This window comes from Notolepis coatsorum (genome assembly GCF_963971535.1).
Source record: "Notolepis coatsorum genome assembly, chromosome: 9".
Classification (NCBI taxonomy): Eukaryota; Metazoa; Chordata; class Actinopteri; order Aulopiformes; family Paralepididae; genus Notolepis; species Notolepis coatsorum.
In genome coordinates this window covers 143,128,536-143,150,763 of record NC_140173.1, presented here as the reverse complement: position 1 = coordinate 143,150,763, position 22,228 = coordinate 143,128,536, and the positions used below count along the sequence as shown (strand labels likewise).

Below are 22,228 nucleotides of genomic sequence, written 5' to 3'. Positions count from 1 at the left end.
CCGATACTACACTGCAACTCATTGCTTTTACTGAACAGTATTATGACTTAGACAGTTTGGGGTCATTGGACCGATATCTTCACCTAGTATCAGATATATTTGAGCCTGTAATCAGATAGATATTTTCACCTGGTATCAGACCAATATTTTCGCCTGGTATCAGACCAACATTTTTCACCTGGTATCAAATCTATTTAAGCCTGGTATCGTATCTATTTTAGCCTGGTATCAGATCTATCTTCGCCTGGTATCAGACCAAAGTTTCCGACTGGTATCGGACCAATATGCAATGCTGGTATCGATGCATCCCATCCCTATAGTATACACCAGGTTTTATGATGAGTGGACAAATGGTTGATGAATTGTGGTCAGTTTAGTAACAGGGAAGAGGTTCCCCTTTGGAGCAATTTAATATTTAAGCAGAAATTAATCATAACCTCTACTTGACATACGTACACTGTTTTATAATAATCTCACAAATGATCGATGACTTTTATTTATTGGTTTATTGGTTAATGGTAGGCATACCATTTATCCAACCATTTATCCCCTAAAGCTCTGCACTAAATTACACCATGAGAAGCAAGAATCCTGCACAGTAGCTGCTGGCTTTGGTTGCATTGTGCACTAGTTGCATAACATATATCGGTGGTCTATACCAGGAGCCACCAAGAGCCATTTTCCAGATGAAAATTAAATAAATAAAAAAGGTCTACCTAAGGATGAAAAAGACAGATTTAGCAGACAATGGTTTAAAACATCTTTAAACGTGTTTTTATTTATTTAAAGTATTTATCATTATTTAGTTAATTTGTATCCATTAATTCCAGGTTGCATTTTCAAAAGAGGAACCCTCATTTCAACACCACGGGTCACATCATAGCAAGAGAGAGAGAGAGAGAGAGAGAGAGAGAGGACAGGTAGGATAGAATAGGCTACAAAAATGAAGAGGGCTCACATTTCTGGTGAGAGACAGTCACGATTGATCAAATTACAGGCATCCTTTTATTCATAATGGTGGAATAAGCTCCTCTGGAAAGGTTAGTTTCCAGTAACCCCGCACTGAGAGAGCGAGGGGGAGAGAGAGGGAGCGCTAACATACAGAGGGCAGGCTGAATTGGCTCTGAAAATTACGAAGGCATGGATTTCTGGCAAAAGAAAGTCACGATTGATAATTTTGTCCATGCAAGATTTCTTCAGCTGCTCGTGTCATTAGTAGCTTGTAGGCCGAAATAAATGTGTCTACAGAAACATAGATTGGAGACCACTGGGCTATACAAATTGTCTTAAAGGAACACGCCAACATTTTGGGAAATTACTTACTGTCTTCTCCAGAGAGAGACAATAAGATAGATATACCAGTTTCCTCTCTGTGTGCGTTCAGTAGAAAGCTATCTGGCTACACGTTAGCCTAGCTTAGCACAATGAATGGAAGCGGACAGTGCCGGTTAGCCTTCAGGGGAGAGGTGTTAGTTGGACAATGCCTAGGCTAACCAGCACTGTCCGCTTTCCATTCATTGTGCTAAGCTAGGCTAACGTGCAGCCAGATAGCTTTCTGAGAGGAAACTGGTATATATATCTTCTTGTCTCTCTCTCTGGAGAAGACGGTAAGCTAATTTCCCAAAATGTTGGCGTGTTCCTTTAAAAAGGACTTGGAAGTCATGCTGCGCTGTCAGGGTCGTCCCTGCAGTCTGTTGCCTCTATTTGTTATCATGGTGGAAAATGTTGGTTAACTGTGGCTCTGCTAAGTTTGTTTGCTCTACCAGTCACTTTGGCAGGTGACCAATCACCGCTCGGAGGCACCAGGGACCAGGCCGTGGGTTCGAGCCCAGCTATCGGCGTTGCTTCCGGCTTGGCTGGTCGTTCATACTAATACAATTGGCAGTATTAGGGGGTGGGAAAGCCGGTGGGTGGGGATCGGACGTTGTGGACAGCGACTCCTACAGGTCGGTTGGTGCGCCTGTACAGCAGAATCAGGAAGTATCGGGGGCAGCGTGAGCCTCCCACGCGTTACTCCTCGCCGCTGAGAGATCGCGCTGTTCAGGTGAAAAGATGCAACAGGCTGCCTCCTCGTGTACCGGAGGGGACACGTGATGCAAGGCTTCTGTCCTCACTGCAGCCGACCAGTGGGAGGCATGGTCTAACAACGTTCGAGACAGGGGAGGGGAGAATTGGAAAATACGAAATTGGGATGGGAGAAAAATTTAAAATGGGGAGAAAAAGTAGATACAAAAAAATCATTTTAAAGTAGCGGTGGAACTAGCGATGTGAGATTCAGGGTCAGGAGTCTGCAGGCAAGGACAAAGCAACAGCCTACAAACACATATTTAAACTAAAATGGCACTCTGTGTATTAGAAGTGCACATCAGCCTAAACTGCACTCTCTAGTCAGGAGTATTCTGGAGAATACAAAGAAGACTGAGACACATTGTAGAGTCCAACCGTCCTTGTGTCCAACCGTCCTTGTGTCCCTACCTATAGCATGTCCTCAGTTAAACATGTCCCTTTGTACTGTTGATCTTGGAGAGATTTTAGAAACTAGTAGCGTAGGTCTTTGGCTCTTTGTCAACCCATCCACCAAGTTTGAGCCAATGCCGATAATTGAGCCTGGTATCAGATCTATTTTCACGTGGTATCAGATCTATTTTAGCCTGGTACCAGATCTATTTTAGCCTAGTATCAGATCTATTTTAGCCTGGTATCAGATCTATTTTAGCCTGGTATCAGATCTATTTTAGCCTAGTATCAGATCTATTTTAGCCTGGTATCAGATCTATTTTAGCCTGGTATCAGATCTATTTTAGCCTAGTATCAGATCTATTTTAGCCTAGTATCAGATCTATTTTAGCCTAGTATCAGATCTATTTTAGCTTGGTATCAGACTGAAATTCCCGACTGGTATCAGACTGATATTTCGGTGTCCTTCCCTAGTATGTACCAAGTTTTATGATGATACTGTAAATGGCGTTGATCTTTGAGCAATTTGTAAACACTTTAGTAGCGTAGGTCTTTGGCTTGATGTCAACCCATCCACCAAGGTTGAGCCATTGCTGTTAGTGGTTATTATGGTCAGACTCACACACAGACATAAGTGACCACAATACAACTTATGCCTTGCACACCAGTATAATAAATAGCCTAAAGCCACATGCGATGTAAAAAAGACATTTCCAGATCAATCATGGATGCACAACAATGTGACCTCACAGCGTCAGACAGAGTCTTAGGATCCGATCTCAGAAATTGCATTGAAATTACAATTGTAACCACAGTCTAAAAAAGACATGAACAGCAATGTTACCTTGGGTCCACTTGCTCCTATAGAACCAGGTACGCCAGCTAAACCTGTTTCACCCTGAAGGGGGGGGGGGGGGGGGGGGGGGGGGGAGTAAATGTTCTTAAATCTTAGGTTGTTGGTTATGATGATAAAAAGTGAATTAATAAAAAACTGGACTAATGCTGCATTCGATTATGGTCGGAGGTAGGAAGTTGTAAGTGGGGAAACGCATCTCTGACCTATGTGCGTTCAAGCTGAGACAGTTTACGATGACATATACTCTAGCTGATATACTTACAAATGTACTCTTAAAACAGCTAATAACAACATGAATGTTCATATGATGTGAGTGACCGTGTTGAAATTACGTCAAATGACACTGAGGCTTGAACTGGCACATTGAGAAATCATACCCGAGTTTGCGACTAGGATCTTTTATTCGAATTTTCCTGTAGTAGGAAGTCGGAATTTCCGACTTCCGAGTTATAATCGAATGCAGCATATTGGCAGTCAACTTACCGGTGGTCCATTTAACCCTTTGAGGCCCCTAGCTCCTGGCACACCAGCTTCCCCCTTAGATTAAAACCATTTCAAGATGACAAGACAAATAACCATACAAGACCTTTTTTCTTTTTTGTAGCATATTTTGCTGCTGTGTACAGTACAGTATAGTTGTAATCATTTGTAGCAATCATTTGTGTGAGTGTGAATGTTGCACATTACTTGAAATTTCAAGTTATTAGAGGTTACAGTCTCAAGATGAGTACATTTTAAAACATCATCTGGAAATGTCTATTGTTTTTTAATGGAAGGCTTAAGTTATCATCCTACAGATTAGTTTCACAACAGCTGCATGTTTAATACGGGCACGATATGAAAAGGACTGGGGCTCACCTTAGGTCCATTCACGCCCACACGTCCAGGCGAGCCAGGCATACCCTATGTGCAAAGACAAAGAACATCAAGTTTTGTCACCGTAGGTCAATACTGCATAATGAAAGTTTGATCCCACTTATCATTCTGACAAAAGTTTTCCTGACCACTCATCCTGAGCAGGTGAAAAGCTTACGAAGATCTCTTGAGCCCGCGGTACATCTCACAACACAGTATCTTCCGTCAGTGAGACAGAGAACGGACATATAGTCACGATCAGAGTCATATGGTTTTATTTATTTATTTATTCCGATAAGACATTCGGATCAAATGTAATGCCTGTGAGTTTTTCTACAAGCGATTAATCGGCCAGGAGATTTAATGGCTTTCACAGGATGTTGTTAAAAGAAAATACCTTGCTGATGCTACAAAAGAATGACAGGATAAACGTCCAGTCTGGGCAGACCTACAGTACATCGTTTTTACTATTAACCTTTTATTGTCTTTTTGTGAACTCTACATGTGCTTGAAATTCAGTCATTCCTGACTGGAAAATGTATCTGGAACACCATTAAGTCTCGAGCAATACGCCGAATACACAAATAATACTTAAAACGCTTTAACAATTGTATGTGCAGTCTTTAGTTTGGAATAAAACAAGGTAATGGTCCCCAAAGGACCTCATGATAATTCTGTATAAACTGTTGCAAGTCTTTGAGGATGTGTTATGTGAATAAAGAGGGATTTATTTTCTTTCCATGGACATTTGGCCGGTTCTCCTCAACAGTCCGTAATGAAAATCAGGAGTACATAATTTGTACCATGTGTTTAGTCTACAAATATGATATTCCATGTTTACAGAAATGATCAACTACTGCACTCAGTGGCAGCAAATACGTTATAAGTACATAAGTGGAATGATAAGTAGCGTCGTGATTTTCTAAAACGATTTGTATATTTGTTGTTTGTTGTTGTCGCTGTCGTTAAAATGTGCCAATGCTTAGAAACGTGCCAATGAAAGGCATGGAGGCACATGCTCATTTCTAAATAAATAATAGTAAATAAACAGTTTACAAGTGTCGAACGTATCCAACAAAACTACCTTCAAGAGCCTCTTTAGTGCTTTTTTTTCCCTCCACAAAGATAAACGGGTGCAGATGTTCCGTCATTAACTCTGACTGTGTCTTGAGTAACATGGAAACACCCATGAACATGAAGACATAAATAAATAAATAAATAGTATAAACCAAGTCACAATTTTCAGATGGAATGACATTAAAAGCCATTACCTTGGAAATACTCAATTAAATATTTAACATTAACTCTTTAAAATAAATAAATAAACTAGAATGGGTGCTCAGTGGAGCACATAAGTCCATGCTATTATTTGGTAATACATATTTACCCCGATGAATGAAGGAGGTATGGCATGTATTGTACACATATCTTTTATGTCGTCTGTTGTGGCCTTTTCAGTGCTTTCATGCAGTTGGTGGTTTTCATTGAGATTGATGCAGTGGAGAAGACAGCTGGTGAAGCGGCGATGGAGACTCCATCACAACAGCAAGACGCAACCACCAGACTGTGCAGAGCAGTTCTGACTGTGTATACAACAAGTGTATATAACGTTTGTAATGTATAATAATATAGTATAGTCTAAGCGTTATTGTGTAGAAGCATAGAATAGTAGTGTGTATATGTGTTGAAATGTTTGTCTGACAACAACGGGTATTTTGATTTCCAAAAAAGAGGACATAATAGAGATACATAATGATACTCAAATATGCCTTATTGTTATACTATATTTAAAGTATGCCTCCTCTGTATAGATAGAAAATTATTTATATTATTTTATATAACGCAATAATATCTCTCTATAACCAAAGACACACCAAACCGAAGTTACTCAACAATCAATCATGTTTTATTATGCCTAAAATGATCCCTCTGACAAATCTCAATGGCACAAGAATAACTTAAAAATCAACCTGTAACAAAAGAAGAGCTCTCTTTTCAAGTCTTACTGGACAACAATAAATAACAAACAAATAATGAAATAATGTTCTAAATAATACCTCTTCTGTAGAAAATCCAGCTTTAACAAATTATCTCTGTATATTTTCAATGTAAATAATAAAACAGCATAACCTCACAAAGATACTAATCTAATTATTACAGGTAGACTATTACACTGCTAGCCTGGAGGTAAAGGTAGAAATAGACTGTCAAGGACATCAAAACATAGGAACTGGAATAGAATAGAATATACATTTGAATAGCAGACAATAGTAAAACCTAGAGTAGAGTAGAACACAGTAGAAACTAGAATATATTAGAACAGCAAATTATTTGAATAATTAAAGTAGAATAGCGTAGAGTAGAGTGGAAGGGAGTAGAGTAGAATGTAGTAGAGTAGAATAGACTAGAGTAGAGTAGAATAGAATAAAGTAGAGTAGAATAGACTAAAGTAGAGTAGAGTAGAATGTAGTTGAGTAGAATAGACTAGAGTAGAGTAGAATAGAATAGAATAGAATAAAGTAGAGTAGAGTAGACAAACTAGAACAGAGGGAGTAAAAACTAGAGGAGAGTTTAATGAAGAAAGAAGGGGAGTTTTTCCCCTCGTCTTCATTGAGGGTTAAAGGTCAGGCCCAACGAGAAGTGTGTTGTGATGTTTGATTTGACTGAATAAAAAACCAAGAGATCATGTTTTAAATAGAATAACTAGAATAACCCCTGTTTACGTCTACTGTGAAAAGACTCTGGACATCTACTGTGAAAATACTCTATACTTCCACTATGAAAATACTCTATACTGTACTTCTACTGTGTAAAGACTCTAGACATCTACTGTGAAAAGACTTCTACTATGAAAATACTCTATACTGTACTTCTACTGTGTAAAGACTCTAGACATCTACTGTGAAAAGACTTCTACTATGAAAATACTCTCTATACTGTACTTCTACTGTGTAAAGACTCTAGACATCTACTGTGAAAATACTCTATACTGTACTTCTACTGTGAAAATACTAGATACTTCTACTGTGAAAATACTCTATACTGTATTTCTACTGTGAAAATACTCTATACTTCCACTGTGAAAATACTCTATACTGTACTTCTACTGTGAAAATACTAGATACTTCTACTGTGAAAATACTCTATACTGTACTTCTACTGTGAAAATACTCTATACTTCCACTGTGAAAATACTCGATACTGTACTTCTACTGTGAAAATACTAGATACTTCTACTGTGAAAATACTCTATACTGTACTTCTACTGTGAAAATACTCTATACTTCCACTGTGAAAATACTCTATACTGTACTTCTACTGTGAAAATACTCTATACTTCCACTGTGAAAATACTCTACACTTCCACTGTGAAAATACTCTATACTTCCACTGTGAAAATACTCTATACTGTACTTCCACTGTGAAAATATATTTGTACACAGGACGGAGAGTATCGCCCACTGTTCACTCATCAAAACCACACATTCACAGGGGTCTGCTATCCTCTCTATCCTCTGCTCTCTTCTCTTCAGTCACTGGAGCGACTCAGAAACACTACAGTCCGCAGAGTCCCAGGGGTGTCCCCCAGATATGATGTGGCTCCTCATGGAGGAGTACGCCTACACACACTTTGTGCCGATGACAGCAGAGAGCGTGGAGGAGCTTCTGGCAGCTGCAGTTCTGCATCACTGACATAGCAGGAGGCGCCCGCTGCGATTTCCTAGAAGGCCAGCTGTCTCTGGAGGAACGCGTCGCTATCTGGAGGTTCCAGGGTCTACTACCTCTGGTCAATGGGGTCAACAGTGGTCTGTACAAAGCTCACTGAAGCTCGCTGAAATGTACTCAGGGGCGGACCTAGCACATTTGGCGCCCTAGGTGAGATTCACCACACATTTTTTTTTTATGGCTTTTGCCTCTTCATAGTTATCTAACGTTAGTCTTTCTTTCCTCAGCGCTCAATTCTATAAACACTTGACCGATACCCATCAATGCACAGCGCTCTAGCATGTTCTGACTGTGAACACCTAAAGCTGAGGCTCAGACCGACCGACCGTTTTAGATTTTTGGCTCATTTTCCCTTATGTTAGAATTTTTTTTATGTAAAAATAATGGTTGCAGATATAGAGGGGGGGCGCCAAAACTGCACAGAGAAAAAAAAATTAAAAGAAAAATAAATTTTTTTTTTCTTTTTTTTTTTTGGCGCCCCCCTCTGGGAGGCGCTCTAGGCGACCGCCTATATCTCCTGTAGGAAGGTCCGCCCATTATGTACTCCACGCTGCACACAAAGCACATCTCGGTGAGCGTCCAGTCAGCCAGGTACAGACCGGAGCTTTTGACTCTGTTGACGTTGCATTGGTTTGTGGCTAACTATCTGGAGCTGGTGTCAAGAGGAACAGCATGGATTGTGCTGAGAAAGGTGCTCTACCGATTAACCCTTTCACCACCACACTACAGAAGGTTAACCCTTTACTATCACACTACAGACGGTTAACCCCCGTCTGTGGTGTGATAGTAAAGGGTTAACCTTCTGTAGTGTGGTGGTGAAAGGGTTAACCCTTTGTTGTGTGGCAGTGAAAGGGTTAACCTTATGTGTTGTCGCAGTGAAAGGGTTAACCATTTTGGTAGTGTGGTACTGAAAGGGTTGACATCCACATGGGTAAGTAAGAAACAGGGCTAGTAGGGGTTAAAAAAAAACGATCCCCTGGTCCTACCGTGGTGCTGCTTATGTAATTAAGTGACAATATATTATGCGCGGTAATCATTATTATGTCATTATTCATGTCATATAACTGGCGTGTCTGACCAATGGTATTGAAGCATATGATGTCCGAGCTGATGGATGGGTCAATGTGAGCGTCCCCGGGCCTACCATGGTGCTGCTTTCTACCATGGTGCTGCTTTCTACCACGGTGCTGCTTTCTACCACGGTGCTGCTTTCTACCACGGTGCTGCTTTCTACCACGGTGCTGCTTTCTACCACGGTGCTGCTTTCTACCACGGTGCTGCTTTCTACCACGGTGCTGCTTTCTACCACGGTGCCGCTGTATCCATGGTTACATGTTTACCCACCTATGACACTGCTGCTCTGAAAAAGTCCTATACGCAAAAAAGAATGCAAAAAAATTAACGAACTAAAACGAAAAACGAACGCAAAAAAAGAATGAAAAAAAACGGACGCAAAAAAGAATGCAAAAAAATTAACGAACTAAAACGAAAACGAACGAAAACTAACGCAAAAAAAGAACGAAAAAAACGGATGCAAAAAAAGAAAGCAAAAAAAATTACGAAAAAAACGGATGCAAAAAAAAAACACAAAAAAAATGTACGAACTAAAACGAAAACGAACGCAAAAAAAGAACGGAAAAAAACGGACACAAAAAAGAACACAAAAAAATGAACGAACTAAAACGAAAACGAACCACAAAAAAAGAACGAAAAAAAATGAACGAACTAAAACGAACTAAAACGAAAACGAATGCAAAAAAATGAACGAACTAAAACGAACTAAAACGAAAACGAATGCAAAAAAATGAACGAACTAAAACGAAAACGAACTAAAATGAAAACGAACGCAAAAAAAAATAAAAAAAAACGGATGCAAAAAAAGCGCAAAAAAAAGAATGATGCTGCACGGTGCTGCTTTCTACCACGGTGCTGCTTTTTACCACGGTGCTGCTTTCTACCACAGTGCCGCTTTCTACCACGGTGCTGCTTTCTACCACGGTGCTGCTTTCTACCACGGTGCTGCTTTCTACCACGGTGCTGCTTTCTACCACAGGGCCGCTTTCTACCACAGTGCCGCTTTCTACCACGGTGCTGCTTTCTACCACGGTGCTGCTTTCTACCACGGTGCTGCTTTCTACCACGGTGCCGCTTTCTACCACGGTGCTGCTTTCTACCACGGTGCTGCTTTCTACCACGGTGCTGCTTTCTACCACGGTGCTGCTTTCTACCACGGTGCTGCTTTCTACCACGGTGCCGCTTTCTACCACGGTGCTGCTTTCTACCACGGTGCCGCTTTCTACCACAGTGCAGCTTTCTACCACGGTGCTGCTTTCTCTACCACGGTGCCGCTTTCTACCACGGTGCTGCTTTCTACCACGGTGCTGCTTTCTACCACGGTGCTGCTTTCTACCACTGTGCCGCTTTCTACCACGGTCTCCTCCTCCTCTGTGTCTCCTCCTCTGTGTCTGTGATGATACTTTGAGCGCTCCAAAAAATGTACAAACTAAAACGAACGCAAAAAAAAGAACGGAAAAAAACAACGCAAAAAAAGAACGCAAAAAAAGAATGCAAAAAAATTTACGAACTAAAAGGAAAACGCAAAAAAAATAACAAAAAAAAAGAACGCAAAAAAATGAACGAACTAAAACGAAAAAGCAAAAAAAAGAACGCAAAAAAGAACGCAAAAAAATGTACGAACTAAAACGAAAACGCAATAAAAAGAATGAAAAAAAAGAACGCAAAAAAAGAACAAAAAAAATTTACGAACTAAAACGAAAACGCAAAAAAACGAACGAAAAAAAAAGAACGCAAAAAAATGAACAAACGAAAACGCAAAAAAAAGAATGCAAAGAAAGTTCTTTCTACCACGGTGCTGCTTTCTGTCTGTCTGTCTGTCTGTCTGTCTGTCTGTCTGTCTGTCTGTCTGTCTGTCTGTCTGTCTGTCTGTCTGTCTGTCCGTCCGTCTGCCCGTCTGTCTGTCTGGACACGTCAGGCACTACCACGGTGCTGCTTTCTACCACGGTGCTGCTTTCTACCACGGTGCTGCTTTCTACCACAGTGCTGCTTTCTACCACGGTGCTGCTTTCTACCACGGTGCTGCTTTCTACCACGGTGCTGCTTTCTACCACAGTGCTGCTTTCTACCACAGTGCTGCTTTCTACCACGGTGCTGCTTTCTACCACGGTGCTGCTTTCTACCACGGTGCCGATTTCTCGGCTGGTCCCTGACGTGTCCAGACAGACAGACGGGCAGACGGACGGACAGACAGACAGACAGACAGACAGACAGACAGACAGACAGACAGACAGACAGACAGACAGACAGACAGACAGACAGACAGACAGACAGACAGACAGACAGACAGACAGACAGACAGACAGACAGACAGACAGACAGACAGACAGACAGACAGACAGACAGACAGACAGACAGACAGACAGACAGACAGACAGACAGACAGACAGACAGACAGACCGACAGACCGACAGACCGACCGACCGACCGACCGACCGACCGACCGACCGACAGACAGACAGACAGACAGACAGACAGACAGACAGACAGACAGACAGACAGACAGACAGACAGACAGACTCCTGACGTGTCCCTGACGTGTCCACATGGGTCCCTGACGTGTTCACAACGCTGCCCATCCAATCACATGATAAATGGGAGATAATGGTGGTGGAATTTCATAAAAGTAGAAATAAATACCCTGGTAAAGTTTTTCTTTTTCTTTTTTAACCCTCCTTTCTAAATTTGATCTCCGTAAAAGCATAAAATTAGATTACATTTAAATGTAAGATATTCCGTATGCCACTCTTGTGTTTTCAATGCTCGGGTACATCCAGTCCTCCTCGATCCATTGAGTTAGCGGTTAGCGGTTAGTGGTTAGTGGTCCAGTTATGTTGGTTCTGATTCATTCCTTTTGAAAGTTGTCTGGCTTGAACTTTGAGAGTGCATTTCTGCATTTCACTGCATCCTAACTCTATGAAGGAGCAGTGGGCACTGTGGGCAGCCAGCCACACGCAGCGTGGTGCCCGGGAGACCAGCTCCAGTTGCAGAGCCAGTGCCTTGCTCAATGGCAACGGCAGGATATATATGTGCCCGGAAGGAAACCCACGCAGATACAGGGAGAGCATGCCAACTCCACGCAGAAAGGCCTCCTGCTGGGGTTTGGACGCCGGACCGCCTGAATACTTTCGACAACAAATGTTTGTTTCCGCGTCTCTGATTGGCCCGCGCGTTTCTGGTCATGTGACATGTGCGCCAATCGTGGGACCGCAAGTTTCTACACTGGTTAAGCTTAGGCGCTCTTTCGAAGTTGGTTATGGTTAGAGTTTGTCTTAGAGCATGGCGATAGAACGCCTGCCCTTCTTTCGACGGTTAAGCTTAGGCACTCTTTCGAAGTTGGTTAAGGTTAGAGTTTGTCTTAGAGCAGGGCGATATAACGGCAGGTAGTTTGCAGTCTGTTAGACCCGGAAATAGGCGCAGAACTTGCTGTCCCACGATTGGCGCGCATGTCACATGACCTGGCCTATCAGAGCGCAAAACTCGAACGAGGAAACAAACATTTGTTGTCGAAAGTATTCACGCCGCCGGACCTTCTTGCTGTGAGGCAACAGTGCTAATTAAGTGCTGTGCCGCCATGCCGCCTGCAGTGTGTTTGTAGAGGAGTACAACCATAAAGTGCCCTGAAATACTCAAGTAAAGTAGAAGTACCTCAAAGCTATACTTAAAGGAAAACTCCAAAAAATTTGCTTATTTGCCATCTACCCTGGAGTTAGACAAGAAGATGCATACCTTTTTCTTCTCTGTGCATGCAGTAGGAGTAGGAAGACGTTGGGAACTAGGCTAATGGAGGAACCTACTTCCAGTGACTGACGCTAAGCTAGGCTAACGGTGCGTGTCTTCCTACTCCTACTGCATGCACAGAGAAGAAAAAAGTATGTATCTTAACACTCCAACATTTTGGGAACCCTGGAGTTAGACAAGAAGATGCATACCCTTTTCTTCTCTGTGCATGCAGTAGGAGTAGGAAGACGTTGGGAACTAGGCTAATGGAGGAACCTACTTCCAGTGACTGACGCTAAGCTAGGCTAACGGTGCACGTCTTCCCACACCTACTGCATGCACAGAGAAGAAAAAGGGTATGTATCTTCTTGTCTAACTCCAGGGTAGATGCCAAATAAGCTAATTTCCCAAAATGTTGGAGATTTCCTTTAAATACTATACACTTTAATACTTGGTTACTTTCCACTGCTGATGGGAAGGATTAAAATCGTCCTCTCTACCAGGTCACACATACTAACTACATGCTCTCGTGCGTAAGGTTTCGTCCTTGAAGCCACAAAGGCTTTTGCTCAGGCCAGAATTCTGCGGTAACACAACTTACTGTAAAAACGCCGCCCGAACATCTGACTCATCTTTTTGCAGATCCATCACAAGAGTCACAACAGCATTTCTCCTCAGTGTGTTGCTTTCACTGGCGGCACGGGTTACATTTTAGGGTTATCCTGGGATGGACCAGAGAGGAGAAACACCCCGCATTTCCCGGCTGTTGTAGAACTAACTCCAATGCTGTCGTGATTTCATCACACTTCCTTGTTACGACTATGCAGAGACGGCAAAGCTCTTCACAGCTAAAGAGCGCTATAGAATACTCTGAGAACGCATGTCTGACTCAAATCTCACTCAAATAATATATTTAAGATCTACCCACTGACCTGACACGACTGTTTCTGACACTTTAACAACTATGTAATAGCAGCACAGCATATGGTGTAATATACAGTAATACCAATGTCAATAATAATAATAATACAATCTATAGACTTATTCTGTATACATTAATTTGTGCAAAATGGAGGGAGGGAGGGAGGGAGGGAGGGAGGGAGAGAGGGGGAGGGAGGGAGAGAGAGGGGGAGGGGAGGGGGGAGGGAGGGAAGGGGGGAGAGAGGGAGGAGGGAGGGAGGGGAGGGAGGGAGGGAGAGAGGGAGAGAGGGGGGAGGAGGGAGGGATGGAAGGAAGGAAAGAGAGAGGGAGGGCTAAATAGGTTTTTTATGACTGTATTGTTGCATTTAGTATTCTTTGTAATTTTATTGTCAATTACTGTGTGACTGTTTACTGTCAAGGACAACAGATGGAAATTAGCTTCTTGCTAAATCTGGTTCACTCATCTCCTTGTTTATTGCAAATGTCCTTTTTACAAACTAAACCAAACTAAACGAGGACCATTTCTCATCCCTCATCTCCATACCTCTTAAAAATTACATTTGTTTGTACATCTTCTTGAACTGATTTATATTTGTACCTTGCTTGAGTTCTACATCTATTCTAGACCATTCCACAAATTCACCCTGCAAATTGAAATGTTTTTCAAATCAAAGTTATAACCCCCTCTCTCTGTCTGAGAAATGTTTTTGTATGTTGCCAGGAAGTAAATTATGTCTTCCTTTGTACATCATTTGTGTCTTAAATTCTACCAGATCCATGAACTTCAAAGCATGTCTCTTAAACAACCAGCATGTCTGGTGCTTCACCAAATCCCACCTTGTTTATTATCCCCGTTGTTATTTTCTGTAGGATAATACAGTGAATAATGAAACGCGTGGTGGTGCTTTTGTACACGTTACTCCACACCTCTGCACATTATACCAGATATGGTCAAAACAAGTGAACAATACAGAGTGTACGTAACGCTTTATGATCCAATATCTGCTTTGTTTTTCCCAGAACTGCGATGCTCCTTGCCAACTCTGCTCACTCATGTCTTGTATGAGGTTTCCAGCAGAAAATAAAAGCTTGGCATGCGGACGATGTTGAGCTGCATATCAAATGGTTCCTTGAGCTCCGGATCAACTCCTGCGTCAAAGTGACGGCGATGTTTGGCGGAGGGCAGCGCCGCTACTAGCGCCCAAAGCGAAGGAGCCCACCAACGAGGCCTACGCTGGGGGCAGCTGGGGCTTAACGGTTAGAGAAGTGAATGAATAACTCTCTCCCGTCCCTCAATGCCAACCGCTGAAGTGCCCTTGAGCAAGGCCCAACTGCTCCGGGGGAGTTGCTCAGTGACCAACGGTGTCAGACTGTGGTTGTTAAATAAATAAAGGTTTCAATTTGTATCTGCTGCTGGCCGAAAATGGAACTGGTGGTCGGAGGAAGGAGCTGTGACTTCTCCCTGTGACGTATATAGTTCTACCTTTAGGGTCCGAGCTTCCCCATGCTGTATGGTATACACCTACAGTAAGAGATTAATGAATACACCAATCCCCTGAGAACATGTAAACAGTGTTGGGGAACGTTCACTTTCTACATGAACTAGTTCAGTTCACAGTTCACACATTTTAACATGAACTACTGTAGTTCAGTACATAGTTCATAATTCAAAATGTTTAACACTAGCACAGCCGACATGGGGTCAAATGACCCCTAGGCATTTTCAATAAATGTATCCTCGTCACTCGGTCGAGCTCCAGCTCTGTCACTCAATAACTTTTCCTAAAAGTACCCGTTTTATCTGGCACGGTTTCTGAAATTTCAAAATGACTTCAGGAAAATGTAATTAGAACGTTATTCCACATATGGAATATGTGGAAAGTCACAGCACTTTGCGAGCATCTAGGGCAACCCGTGGCCCGCGAGCCGCATGTGGCTCTTTGCCCATCAATGTGTGGCTCTTCCATCCAAAAAAAAATATATATATATATATATATATATATATTTATTATAATTGTTTTTTAATTTTAAATTTTTTTTGTCACTCAAACCTATGGTAAACCTCATATTTTTTATATTAAGAGGTAATTATATAGTTTACACTGTTTATTTTTCTCATATTTCTCATATAAGCTGTCGGGTCATCTGACCCGTTCCGGCGGGAATCGGTGACATTTTCTCCATGGCTGTGCTAGTGTTAACTAAAGTTCATTTTAATGAACTAGTTTATAGTTCTTTTTTCAATACGTTGCTGCGAGCTATTATTTGTCAAAATTATTGCCACAACCCATAATAGAACCACAGACAGCAATCAGAATAGTGGCATTTCCATCACACTGTGATTATTTATCAGTGTTTCCCCGACCATTGCCTTGAAGGGGCGGCCGGCGTCGCGCGTAACGAGTCTTTCTCTGTGTGTGTGTGTGTGTGTGTGTGTGTGTGTGTGTGTGTGTGTGTGTGTGTGTGTGTGTGTGTGTGTGTGTGTGTGTGTGTGTGTGTGTGTGTGTGTGTGTGTGTGTAGGCGTGTAGGCGTGTAGGTGTGTGTGTGTGTGTGTGTGTGTGTGTGTGTGTGTGTGTGTGTGTGTGTGTGTGTGTGTGTGTGTGTGTGTGTGTGTGTGTGTGTGTGTGTAGGCGTGTAGGTGTGTGTGTGTGTGTGTGTGTGTGTATGTGTGTGTGTGCGCGTGTGTGTGTATGTGTGTGTGTAGGCGTGTAGGTGTGTGTGTGTGTGTGTATGTGTGTGTGTGCGTGTGCGCGTGTGTGTGTATGTGTGTGTGTAGGCGTGTAGGTGTGTGTGTGTGTGTGTGTATGTGTGTGTGTGCGTGTGCGCGTGTGTGTGTATGTGTGTGTGTAGGCGTGTAGGTGTGTGTGTGTGTGTGTGTGTGTGTGTGTGTATGTGTGTGTGTGCGCGTGTGTGTGTATGTGTGTGTGTAGGCGTGTAGGTGTGTGTGTGTGTGTGTGTGTGTGTATGTGTGTGTGTGCGCGTGTGTGTGTATGTGTGTGTGTAGGCGTGTAGGTGTGTGTGTGTGTGTGTGTGTGTATGTGTATGTGTGTGTGTGCGTGTGCGCCCATACCAAGCGCAGAGAATGAACGTGTTCACATTACGTTAATCTAGAGGAAATATACAGTACGTTCAGTTCACGTTCGCCCAAAATATGAACAAGTTCATGAACGATCGTTCATTGAACGTGTTCAGGTACATCACTGCATGTAAATGTAGGCTATTAAAGTGATTCTAATTCTGGATGTGGAGAAAGTGTATTTGTTCATGACTTACTGGACGGCCCTCCCTCCCATCAAGCCCAGGGTTGCCGCTCAGCCCAGCTTCTCCCTGGGAACAAATTTAAAAGAGAAAGTTATTGGTGAAAAGATTGCCATTCATTGTCCACATTTTTCAGAAGCCTATCCAAATGATCGCAAACGGGGGAGTAATTAAATTCCGTCCTAAAAGCACTTGTACTAGTGTTTTGGGATTTGAGATATAAAATGGTAGATGGACTGCATTTATACATCCAAACACAACTTATCCACAACTTATATCGCACATTCACGCACCGACGGCGGAGGCAGCCATGCAAGGTGCCAACCTGCTCATCAGGAGCAGTTAGGGGTTAAGTGTCTTGCTCAAGGACACTTCGACACGCTGCCCGGGGAGGAGCGGGAATCGAACCTGGAACCACTGCCGCCCCATATTGGACACAGAACATTTGAGCATTTGCTAGCATCACGCTGAGCACGCTAATGGAAGTTTGTGAGGACCGTGAAGCATGAACAGCATTTAAAATCCACCACTAACATGCTTGTGCATGACGCTGAACACAATGACAAACATAAATAAATAACATTGTTGCAAGTGCTTTCTGTGTGGACTGAAAGGACAAGTCAAGAACGTCTCTTAAAAACCATGCAGAGTAAAAAAAAAATTAAATAAAAGAAACCTGTGTTAAAAAGAGGCATTGTGTAGTCTTTGGACGTCCAGTCCAACTTGAGACAAGACATGATCTACAACATAAGTAACCTCCACTCTGCTTCCTGTCTCCTCTGTAGGAGAGAAAAGAGCAGTAGGTCATTTTTATCCGAGACCTATCATCAAACTCTGGATTTATTACGTAGACGTCCACCGAGAGGACGGTGAGTAACTGCTTTGATGTCTATGAAAGCCGCGTGTCGGGGAAGGCCTGGAAACACATAGAGAACAAGAGAACAAGAGGTGACGCTGACCTGCTTCTTGTTCCTCTGTGTGGGCTAAATGTAGCAACAGTACCACGGTGGTTCCGCTGGAAACATCCACACCTTGGATCCTCTTCTGAGAACGCGGATGCCAAGCCAGCCCCATATGGTCCACGCTCACGCCCCCACCATCCTTCAGTGGGTTTTTGTGAGCTCAGCTTTTTTGAAAGAGAAGTTATATAAACAAACCTTTAGACCAGGTCTCCCTGGAAATCCATCCTTTCCATCTCTTCCGGCCGAGCCCTGAAAGGGACGAATATTTATATATATTATGGTGTTTATATACAGTATTATGTATATACTATGGTTTGGTGACACTTGTTAATCAGCAGAACATGCCTTGCTTTCACCTGTTACATTGCTGACTTGGGCATGAATTGATTTTTTTTTAAATCGCTAGCATGGCTAACACATGCAAACATATTGTAGTCGGCCCCGTTGTTCTGACCAGGATTATGTTTTTGCCTTCTTGATGCTGAGTGGACGAGAAACCTGTCTATAGTCTACAAGCTGAATAAATGTCCTACTGTACCTCATATAACATCATACAGTATAACCTCACATAACCTCAGTCAGATAACCTCTGGCTGTTTTCTGTGCTCTCGAAATATTTATATCCCATTGGTTTTGGTGAAGTTGTATCACGTCTGATCTCTTTTGATTCACAGTCAATTAGACGGTTAGATTTAAACAAGCTCCACACCACCCCCTGTGCTCGCGGTGTGCTTGTGCGTCCTCGTACATGTGCTGAAAGAACACCTGATATGCAATTTCCGGGGGGCCCTACTCTGCTGTGGTGGAACTGATTATGTCAACTATAGTCAACTATACCCAAAGCTGTAAAGGAATGTGAATCACTACCCACCTTCAAAAACACTCTCAAAGAACACCTACGGGAGACTGCAATTCGAAACTGGCCCCTACAAATGTCCTAACCCAGTTGTACAATAAAGACCAAGCATGGCTTTGTCAGTATTCCAATGTACAGTGTCCCCCCCCCCCCCTACCCAACACCCCCCACCTCCAATGTACAGCCCCACCCAACCTACCCAACCTCCTCCAATGCACAGTTTCTATGTCAAATGTATATACACTCTTTTTCTGGATTTTTTTAGTATCACAAACAGTACTATTTGCAAATCTGGTATGTCATAAATGTATAGATGTAGCAGTACTGTCTATCTGTATGTCGTGTGTGTCATATGATGAATTGAAAATGGGGGACCCTGATGGAAACAAGACGAAAGTCTTTTTCAGGTCTGCATCCTCTTAACAATTGTATGTATTAAGCTGTACTGTACATCTGTACTGTACCCTTTCTGCAATCTGTTAATAAACTTTTCAATAAAATCAAACAGGTTCATCGTTTATCACTATAAAAATGGGAGGCTGTTCGCCAAGACAGCAGGAGATTCGTCTGTCCGGCAACGACGAGAACATCGATGTGCTCCATCAGCCAAGGCCAACGGGTGTCAGTTAGTATTTGTAGGTAAGTCTGTTCCATCACATGACCTCTTAAAGGAACACGCCAACATTATGGGAAATTCGCTTACTGTACCGTCTTCTCCAGAGACAGATACCAATTTCCTCTCTCTCGCTATAGAAAAGGAATATCCTCCTTGTGAACTATCCACTATCCAGATTGGCAACGTCACCATAAAAAATGGCAACGCCAAGAACACAGATGTGCTCCATCAGCCACAGCTGACGCCTGTCAGTTAGTATTTGTAGGTACATGTATGTCTGTTGCATCATATGACCTCTTACTGTTGGAAGCCCTGGGGGTATATGTGTATATATATATATATAACTTTCTTCCCAGAAGTGTCTAAGACTCCAAATGTGTTTGTCCATCAATGTGAGTGAAAGCGATGTTCATACTGTACGTACTGGTTTTCCTTGATGACCGGGAGGCCCAGGGAGTCCATTGCTTCCTTTATCCCCCTGGAATCACACCATGTAGATTTCAATGATCACACCATGCAGATTTAAATGATCATATATATCTTCCCTGAAATTATCACACCATGCAGATTTAAATGATCACATTATCTTCCCTGGAATTATCACATCATGCAGATTTCAGTTATTACATTATCTTCCCTGATATTATCACACCATACTGATTTAGATGATTACATTATCTTCCCTGGAATTATCACACCATGCAGATTTCAGTTATCACATTATCTTCCCTGGAATTATCACACCATGCAGATTAAAATTATTACATTATCTTCCCTGGAATTATCACACCATGCAGATTTAAATGATCACATACTTCCCTGGAATTATCACACCATGCAGATTTAAATGATCACATACTTCCCTGAAATTATCACACCATGCAGATTTCAGTTATTACATTACAGTATCTTCCCTGAAATTATCACACCATGCAGATTTCAATGATCACATAGCTTCCCTGAAATTATCACACCATGCAGATTTCAATGATCACACCATGCAGATCACTTTCTCTCATTCTTACCACTTGACCATCTTTTCCTGCTAACCCTGGACGCCCTTGAGGTCCGATTGAGCCCTGAGAAAACAGTTAAAACATGTTCTGTCTGTCTGTCTGTCTGTCTGTCTGTCTGTCTGTCTGTCTGTCTGTCTGTCTGTCTGTCTGTCTGCCCATCTGCCCGTCTGTCTGTCTGTCTGTCTGTCTGTCTGCCCGTCTGCCCGTCTGCCCGTCTGCCCGTCTGCCCGTCTGCCCGTCTGCCCGTCTGTCTGTCTGTCTGTCTGTCTGTCTGTCTGTCTGTCTGTCTGTCTGTCTGTCTGTCTGTCTGTCTGTCTGTCTGTCTGTCTGTCTGTCTGTCTGTCTGTCTGTCTGTCTGTCTGTGTGTGTGTGTGTGTGTGTGTGTGTGTGTCTATATATCAGTTTGATGTCATTCAGCCCTCCTCATCTATAGCCCAATGCAAAGTACAATATCCACTCTTGCTGTTATGTAGCGTTAGCGCCAACAGCTACCAAACATTCGAGCTACAGTATGTCAGCTACCAATGTCAGTGACTCGACAGCTAGTGCTAATCAGTACTAATTAAAGGTGTGTCAGGGTTAGGGTTAATGTTAAGGTTAGGGTTAGTGCTACTTAGTGACCAACAGTAGACGACTCAGGTTAAAGCCTTATGTGAGGCTGCGTGAACGGGAAACAGGGTGTAGCTGAACAACAACAAGTGTTCATAGTCAGATTTATCAACATAAAGTTGTAATTTTTTGGGCAGCTACGTGGTGCAGTGGGCAAGGCGCTCACCACGAATACTGGAGGCTGGGCTCAAACAGATCATCTCCCTGTTCGAGCCCAGCGCTCCACATTGCTTTCAGTTTAGCTGGTCGTCCGCACTAATACACATTGGCAGTATTAGGGGGAGGGAAACTGATGGGTGGGGATCGGGCGTTGTGGACAGCGACTCCTACAGGTCGGTTGGTGCGCCTGCGCAGTAGAATCAGGAAGCGACGGGGGCGGGGCCCCTCCAAAGCCCAGACCCCCTGACGCTGAAAGATCGAGCCGCGCAGGTGGAAAGATGCGACTGCTGTTACCTCGAGTATCGGAGGGGACTCGTGCTATGTATGACTTAGTCCACATTGCAGCCGGCTTGTGGGAGGCAAGAAACAGCGTTCGAGACAGGGGAGGGTAGAATTGGCCGATACAAAATTGGGATGGGAGAAAATATAGAAAATGGGAGAAAAAGTGGATAAAAAAAATAAAGTTGTAATTTTTTTTAATTACCTTTTCACCCGCTTGGCCGGATGGTCCTAAGATTCCAGGCACGCCCCGCTCACCCTGAGACGAGGGAGTTGTGTAAAGAAACGTGTATTTGAAGATCAAAAGTCAAAAACCGCCAAGTGCTTTTTTAGTTTGATAATGAAATGGATCATGCCAAAGATGTGCCTTTTTTGACCTTCCTACCGAATCACCAGGCCTCCCTTGCTCTCCCTTGTACCCGGTGCCCCCGCGTGGCCCCTGCAGGAGGGACCCAGGAGACACATGTATGATAGGATATAACATAAGGTACGATATTCCTTTATTGATCCGCTTGGGGGAAATTCAGGCATCATAGTAGCATGGGGGAGGGGGGTACAGGACGCGTCTATTCGAAGCCTAACCGGTTCATGCTTCCGCGTTCGCGTTTTGCGCTCTGATTGGCCACTGATGTTTCTGGTCGCACCAATCGTGTGACGGCAAGTTCTTTCGCCGGGTAAGCTTAGGCACTCTTTCGAAGTTGGTTAAGGTTAGAGTTTGTCTTAGAGCAGGGCGATAGAACGCCAGCAATCAATCAATCAAGCCCTGATTCCAAACTCTAACCTTAACCAACTTCGAAAGAGTCGCCTAAGTGATAAACTAGGCGTTAGGTAGTTTGCTGCTGGTCGAGGCGGAAATGGGCGCG

General features: G+C 43.0%; 1 protein-coding gene across 1 annotated transcript in view; it reads right to left on the bottom strand.

Moving 5' to 3' along the window:
- col21a1 (collagen, type XXI, alpha 1) overlaps positions 1-22,228 on the bottom strand; it is a 104,312-nt gene that overhangs the window by 28,121 nt on the left and 53,963 nt on the right. Inside the window, 9 exon segments of the mRNA XM_084322121.1 lie at positions 3,302-3,355; positions 3,797-3,850; positions 4,172-4,216; positions 16,884-16,937; positions 18,026-18,079; positions 19,727-19,780; positions 20,328-20,381; positions 21,571-21,624; positions 21,751-21,804. Coding sequence (XP_084178247.1) covers positions 3,302-3,355; positions 3,797-3,850; positions 4,172-4,216; positions 16,884-16,937; positions 18,026-18,079; positions 19,727-19,780; positions 20,328-20,381; positions 21,571-21,624; positions 21,751-21,804 — 477 coding nt within the window.